General features: G+C 56.2%; 1 protein-coding gene across 4 annotated transcripts in view; it reads left to right on the top strand.

Moving 5' to 3' along the window:
• The first annotated feature begins 1,338 nt into the window (after positions 1–1,338).
• GHR (growth hormone receptor) overlaps positions 1,339–7,811 on the top strand; it is a 213,743-nt gene continuing 207,270 nt past the window's right edge. For all 4 annotated transcript variants that reach the window (XM_054715291.1, XM_054715288.1, XM_054715293.1 and 1 more), the window contains exon 1: positions 1,339–1,440. In XM_054715291.1, coding sequence (XP_054571266.1) covers positions 1,401–1,440 — 40 coding nt within the window. In that variant the 5' untranslated portion in view covers positions 1,339–1,400. The remainder of the gene's footprint in view (positions 1,441–7,811) is intronic.

Genomic DNA, 7,811 nt, shown 5'->3' with positions numbered 1-7,811 from the left:
ACCCACGTCTTGGCCCCCTCTTGCTACTCTTTAGGCCCCGGGGATCTTTTATGCTAGTGCTAAGAGGCTTGGTTTAAGTTTAAGTTGTTTAAACATTTCTGTCTGGGTATAAACTTGGCTTTGGGTCGGGGAGCCCTGTTTAAAAAAAAAAAAAAAAGAAGAAGAAGTCGTTTAGTAAGCCGAAGCTGTTAGATAAATGACGTTACAGCTGGCAGCCGGCAAGAAAGTAAATAGTCAAAAGATAGCAGGACTCGCTGCTCCTTCAGATCTCAGACAACCTGGAACTGGACTTTTGTACTTTCTGCTTGGGAAGGCATGTGGTGACGGGCGGGGGGTTTGATGCCTTACAAAATGATAGGCTTAACTTTCTGGAGCACTTTCCCTGCTCTTTGTTTGGCCTGCAGGGGAATGAGGTGGGCAGGCCCGGATCTGACACATGAACTCTGTCCAGGCCGGGGAGTTAAGAAACCTCAGGCTGGGCCCGTGTCAGGGCTCCCTGCAGCCCTGGGCGAGGCTGCTCGACAGACCCCCCTTCTAACACGCCTGGTGCCCTTGGTAAATCACTTCATCTCCCTGTCTTCGTTTTCTAACCTTTAAAACAAGGTCTTTCCTGCTTTGAGCTGGTGTGTGAGTGTGTGTGTGAGTGTGTGTGTGTGTGTGTGTGTGTGTGTGTGTGTGTGTTACCACACCCCACGGAGCAGGAGTTTGGACATGGGTTGAGCGTGGGGAGAGGCAGTGTTTGGTCGGCAATCGCGCTCTCTAAGCTACCTCCTGGGGTTTCGCCCGTGTCCTGCGGGGAGCGAGCTTTTCTGTGCGGCTCCGAGTGCAAGCACTTAAGGTCTTTTAGGTCCGGCCTTCTTTTTGGGAGCCGGGTGGGCGGAGAGGAAGGCAGCGTCCTGCAGCTCCCAATAGCTTCCTCTAGGGGGAGCCGCGCCGCCCGGAGGAGGGTGACACGCACTAACTCCGAGTCCCCGCCGGGAAGCGCTTCATCCCAGCTCCTCGGAGTGCGCGGCCCGGACGGCGTCCCCGCAGCGGGTCTCGCACCGGCGGCCCCGCACTCCCGCTTCCTCCCGCTTCGGCAGCCCGGGTCCCGGGGGCGGCGGGCCGGGCGCGGCGTGACCCCCGCTGAACCGCGGCCGCAGATTCCCACCCCTCCCGCCCCATCCTCCCTTCCCGTTTCACCCCGCCCCCTCCCTCTCCCCGAGCCTGACAGCCCGGGAGCTGCCAAGCTGGGCGCAGCCATGGGAAGAGGAGGCGGTCCAGGGAGCGGCGGCGGCGGTGGCGGCGGCGGCGGCTGCAGCGGCGGCGGCGGCGGCTGCTGCTGAGCCCGGGCAGCGGCGGGGACCCCGGGCTGCGGCCACTCGGCCCGGAGGCCCCCCGCGCCCTCGGCCCCAGCGCAGATGCGAACCCGCGCTCTCAATCCCGAGGCGAGGCTCCAAGGTACTGGAGGGGGTTCCGGTGTCGGCTTCTTCTTTTCCTCCCCCCCGGTGGTGCCAGGGCGCCTGGGAGCGGACCTGGGACGCCAGTTGTTTATGAAAATGGGGATCTGCCTCCTGAGTGTCCGGGGATCGTTTTTCCCGGGCGACTTGGGGTTTGGCTGTGCTCCCCTCCTCCCCGCGAAGTTGTTTTCCGCTGGTGGGTTGCTGTAACCTGATCCACTGTGTGTGTGTGTGTGTGTGTGTGTGTGTGTGTGTGTGTGTGTGTCGGATGGGGGACAGCCGGGATTTGGGGGCGACCGGAGAACCACCCGACGTTGGCACTCGCTCCGACTGGTGTTGGCGGTGCCTGGAAGGGCTCTCGCTCCACAGATAGTTTTGGTGGAAAAGTTTTGCGGGTGTTTCTGTGTGACATCGGGGCTGGGGCGGGAGCGCCGGAGCTGCGGCTGCGGAGCCGGGAGAGGTCCCGGGCCGCGCGGCCGCGCAGAGGAGCCCACCGGCCGTGCGCGTCTACCCGGCGCGCTCCTCCCCAAAGCGCACGGTCCCGTGCCGGGCCGGCGGCGGCGGCAGCCTGGCATGGGCCCCGCGGAGCTGAGGTCAGCGGAGGCAGGCCCACGGTCCCAGGGAGTTGGCGTGGGTGGAAATCCTGGCGAGCCGAGCTCCCCCAGCCCCGGACAGACTCGTGGTTATGAAACCAAGCTCGGAGTTTTGACAGAAGTGTCCCAGGCGTGAGGGTCCCGATGAGTGAGTGGGGCAGCCGCGCGTCTGGGGCGCTGGTGGCGCTCAGAGGGTGCCCGGCAGGGTCACCCACTTGAGGGTGCGTGGGGAAGTGTATTTGGGGGCGATCACTTTCTATATGACGCTTGTTGGGGCCGGGCGGGCGGCGGGAGTCGGTGGCCGGTGGCCGGGTGCGGGGTTTGTGTACCTTCAATGGGTGTACGTGTGCGCCTGGGAGGCGTGTCGGTGCAGGAGCCTTACTGGGGGGGGGGGGGGGGGGGGAGGGGGCGGGGGGCGGGGGGGTGAGGCCAGAGACGTGCCTCCTGCCTGTTGTTGACGCCTGGAGACCTTGGAAGGGGCAGGGGAAGGTAACAGGAGGCCCGAGGGCTGGGACGGTGCAGAGATTCCTGCGTAGGATTGAAGTGCCACGGACTTGACAGTTCTAGACCCATTGCCTTTCAGGTGCAGAGGCTAGAGGTGGCTTCTGGAACTCTCAAGAGACCCGCGTGGGCGGGAGAGGATTCTAGGAAATGTGCCTTTGTGTGGGGACCGAACCCTAGAGACCTGAACCCCCAGTTGGAGCTGCGGATCTGAAAGTGCTTGGGGTGCTGCTGTCCGTAGTGAGGACTAGATGTTCTCCGGGTGTTTACTGTTAGGCTCCCTGGCATGTGTGCCCGGGAAGGCGCCCACCTTCCCTGGCAGCTGTGGTAGCTCTGTGCCCTGACCAACTGGGGTTCTAGGCCAGTTTCCACCTGGGCCACCCTGGAAGGCCTTCTCCCTGGGGTACTGACGGATGCACCTTGGAGGTAACTGGTATTGAAACATTCCCAGAAGCTAAAATGCTGGCTAGAAACCAAAGAAAGGGATTTGGCAGACAGGGTTGTTGGTCCCACCTTTTCTGTGATTGGCGATTCTGTTTCCTTTTGAGAGAAGCAAAGCTCAAGTTGTCCCAGATTGGATTTCAAGGGTTGGACAGTTCTGTGTGGTTTCCCTTCCGGCAGACCTGGCGAGCATCATCTCCTCCCACCCCTGTAAACTTCCTGCTTCACAGGGGTCTAAGGCAGTGGTCGGCAAACTGATTAGTCAACAGAGCCAAATAGCAACAGTGCAACGATTGACATTTCTTTTGAGAGCCAAATTTTTTAAACTTAAACTTCTTCTATCGCCACTTCTTCAAAATAGACTCACCCAGGCCCGTGGTATTTTGTGGAAGAGCCGCACTCAAGGGGCCATAGAGCCGCATGTGGCTCTCGAGCCGCAGTTTGCCGACCACGGGTCGAAGGAACGTTGGCAAGTCAACAGTCAGCTCTCCTTGTGGAGTAAAGATATCAAAGTGAAATTGCAGTTTGGGTCTCCTGCATGCCACGGAGAGCCAGCACCTAATGGGCAAAGGTGTGAAATGCAGGTCTATAAATGCAATGACAGAGTGCCCGCATAAGTACATTATTCTTTTCCAAACCGAGCACAGCTTTGCCTTGCAAATATTTGTTCTAGGCAGAGCTTGGGACTGTGTTTTTGATGATTAGTTTTTAAACAGCAGACTCCACATCATAAACCACTTAAAAAATGGACGCTCGACGCCTTCCCTGTGCTCTCTGTGGCGCCTGTGTTAGCGGATGTTTGTGGTGCCTGGTAACCTATGGGATGGTCATGCTGGGCTTCTCGTTGGCGGAGGACATAGTGTTTATGGCGTAAAGTAATAAATGGGGCCTCGTGCAGCCTGCTTCTGCCGAGGGCATGGAGCACCCCCACATGGACACATCTTGAAGTCGGTCCAACTTGGCGAGCCTTTTTGGCTATCCGCTGGCGAGCATTGTTAATGTAAAGATAAATCTGAGTGATGCAGGGAGAATACCGCACAGCAATATACGGAGCTGAGAAAAAGGCGTGGGTTTTATTTTTTGAAATCTGCTAACCCAAAGCTAAAGCTTCCCTGTCATTCCACTGGTAAATTGCACAATTATGGAGATGTGGTTGGCTTTTAGAGAACAAATTTTTTTAAAAAAACACATGTCAGTAATAAAAGTAACTTCTATTTCTTAGTGTGTTCACGTGTCGATCCAAACCACCTTTCTTTCTTTAAAAAAAAAAATACACCCTATGATCTCGTCGGTAATCTAACCTAATAATACCCAAACATGCAAATTGACCGCACCTTCGCTACGCCCACAGCCAATCAGAGCGAACAAGATGGCGGTTAATTTGCATATGCGGGTGCTGAGCAGCCTGAGTCCTGTAAACGTCCTCTGGACCCAGGCTTCTCAGAGCCTGTAGGCCTGCGCTTAAGTCCTGAGCTGCCTGGGTCCCATAAACATCCTCCGGACCCAGGCGGGATTGCTTAGTTCCTGAGCCACAGGGACCCCAGAATGCCCCCCGGCCACTGGGAGCCTTGGTGGGCGGGAACATTCCCGCGTCGCCATAGCGACGCGGGAATGTTCCCGCCCCCAAACACTTGCAGCAGTCTGGGGTCTGGGACCTAAGTCACTCAGAGCCTGTAGGCCCGCGCTTAGGTCCTGAGTGGCAGGGGCCCCAGAAGCCCCCTGGCCACTGGGAGCCTTGGCTGGGCGGGAACATTCCCGTGTCGCCATAGTGACACGGGAATGTTCCCGCCCCCAAACACGTGCAGCAGTCTGGGGTCTGAGAAACATCCTCCAGACCCAAGCCTCTCAGATCCTGTAGGCCTGCGCTTAGGTCCTGAGCAGCCTGGGTCCCATAAACATCCTCCGGACTCAGGCGGATCGCTTAGGTCCTGAGCGGCGGGGGCCCCAGAACGCCTCCTGGCCACTGGGAGCCTTGGTGGGCGGGAACATTCCCGCCCCCAAACACTTGCAGCAGTCTGGGGTCTGGGACCTAAAGCTGCTCAGAGCCTGTAGGCTGGCGCTTAGGTCCTGAGTGGCAGGGGCCCCAGAACGGCCCCTGGCCACTGGGAGCCTTGGCGGGGCGGGAACATTCCCATGTCGCTATGTTCCCGCCCCCAAACACTTGCAGCAGTCTGGGGTCTGGGAAACATCCTTCAGACCCAAGCCTCTCAGATCCTGTAGGCCTGCGCTTAGGTCCTGAGCAGCCTGGGTCCCATAAACATCCTTGGGACCCAGGCCGATCAGAGCCTGTAGGCCTGCACTTAGGTCCTGAGGGGCAGGGTCCCAGAATGCCCCCTGGCCACTTGGAGCCTAAGGGTGCAGGCGCCAAGTGGCTGGGTCCCGCAAACATCCTCAGGACCCAGGCCAGTCCGAGCCTGTAGGCCCCTTGCTTAGGTCCTGAGTGGCAGGGTTCCCAGAACGCCCCCTGGCCACTTTGAGCCTATAGGTGCAGGAGCCAAGGGGCTGGGGGCGGGGCGGGGTGGAAACATCCCCTGTCACCATAGTGCCCCCAGCCGCTTGGGAATGCTCCAGCACCAAGAGGCAGTTTGGGTCCACGCCCCCAGCCTGGCGCACATGATGGGGGGCTGGCTGCTGGCCTCTGGGGTGTGTGGAGACCCTTGGGGGCCACCACTGCGTGCGGCCCAGGGGTCCCTGCATGCCCCCCAGCCTGGCGCCCATGGTCAGGGCTCATACAGGAGGCAACCAATCAAAGTGTCCCTCTCACATTGATGTTTCTCTCTGTCTCTCCCTCCCTAAAGAAAGTTGTCATTTTTTCTTGGTGAAGGGACTGGAGTCCGTGTTGATGAAAACACCTTCGTGGCTGTGGTGACTGGTAGTGGCTGCAGCAGTGGGGTGATGGGGCTGGTGCCTTCCCCTGATCAGCCCGGTTGCCTCCCACAAAGGAGAGTGGGGAGCGGGCCTAAGCCATCAGTAGGACATCCCCTGAGGGCACCCAGTATGTGAGAGGGGGCAGGTTGGGCTGAGGGACCCCCCAACCCCAGTGCACGAATATCGTGCACCGGGCCCCTAGTGATTTAAATAATATGAGTGTTCAAATCACCTAACCACTTAGCGAATCTTGAACTGATAAGAATTGAAGCTTGGGAAGACAGGGTCAGCTCTCCACTCGTGGTGTAAACAAGGTGAAACAGGATGGCTTTTTGGCAAGTGATTTTCTCCAACCTGGAACAGTGACATGTAAATAATATACCCAATAAAATGGCTGGCTGGGCTGATGACCAACTTTAGAGTTAACTGTCTATCGGCACATGACTTTCCACATCAGTAACTCTCCCTGTAAATGAGCCAGCCCACCTTTCCTGGGACTAATCAGATGGGAATGTCTCTTCCTTGCCAGCCAGTCCATTCTAGGCTGTTCATTTTCAGAAAGTTCTGACTTGTACGGAATCAACATTTTCTTCCACCCATTGGCCTACTGTCCAGCTGCTGGAGCCACACACAGTGGCTCTAATCTCTTCCCTTTAGGTACTGTATTTGAAAGCAAACATTGTGCTCCCTCTTCCTGAATTCCTTTCGGCTATTCTTGTAGCCTTTCCTCACCCACGCGGAGTCCCCACCCTTCTCTACCCCGACCACTATGTCCTAGACTGCACATCCTCGCCACTGTCTTGTGTACCGTCTGAAACACAGATGTGAAATCCAGAGTTCTGGACTCTACATCTATGAAGGCAGCTTAATGTTGATGGGCTTTCTGAGCCATCTCACTGCACTGTTTGCTAATGTTAAGCCTATAAACATGATAACAGCTCATTCTTTTCAGATGATTAATCATCCTTAGTCAAAACATGATGATAATGGTTTCCAAAGATTTCTTTGTGCCTGAACTTTTTATAAACCTATGGGAAGTAATCCTGCCATGGTCCATTGACTTCTACATGCAATAGAAATAGCTACTTAGTTTCTCTCCCTCAAGGACTACCAACCCTCTAAATACCAGATGTAGAATGTTCTGAAGACAAGCAAATGGAAGCTGCATATTACAAACAGGTAGAGCCTACCTTATAAGGTATTCTCTTTTAAAAAAAAATGTTTTTATTGATTTCAGAGAGGAAAGGAGAGGGAGAGAGAGATAGAAACGTCAATGATGAGAGAAAATCATTGATTGGCTGCCTCCTGCACCCCCCACACTGGGGATCGAGCCCACAACCCCGGCATGTGTGGGAATTGAACCCTGACTTTCTCGTTCGTAGGTCGACGCTCAACCACTGAGCTGCACCAGCTGGGCCCAGGGTTCTTTCTTCATACCACATGCCCACCTGTCAGCATTGTCTCGGACCATGGAATAGGATGCTGCTTATCTCGTCATCCATCTGTGTTAACTAGCTGAGTGGGGAGGTTGTGAGCTGAGATAAGGGACACTTGTCCAGGAATTCTGTTGGCCTGTGGATTAGGGCTGGCCGATGCCCTCTGAGGCGTCAACCACTGTGAAAGCCTAGGGGTAGGTTGACATTCTCGAAGGGCATGGAGCAGGCTTTGGAATTGCAAATCTTGCTTGTCTGATGGAATCTGAATCTGGCTTTGCCATTTACCACCTTCATGATCTCAGCAAATCAGTTCACCTCTCGGAGCTTTATCTGCCAAATGGGGGTGGTGATTCTTATTTCACAAGGCTGTTGCCGTATCATTGAGCCAAACCATGCCTGGCAGCCTGGCAGGTGGGGCACACAGCAGGGGATGACTCTGCAGCACCTTTTTGAGGGGCTCTGAGAGAGGAAACTTGAAACCTTCACTCCTAAAAGATCCGCTTGATACTACCTGCTACTTCCTCCCCTCCTTC

Source organism: Eptesicus fuscus, chromosome 4, assembly GCF_027574615.1.
Source record: "Eptesicus fuscus isolate TK198812 chromosome 4, DD_ASM_mEF_20220401, whole genome shotgun sequence".
Classification (NCBI taxonomy): Eukaryota; Metazoa; Chordata; class Mammalia; order Chiroptera; family Vespertilionidae; genus Eptesicus; species Eptesicus fuscus.
This window is presented reverse-complemented; position numbering and strand designations above follow the sequence as displayed.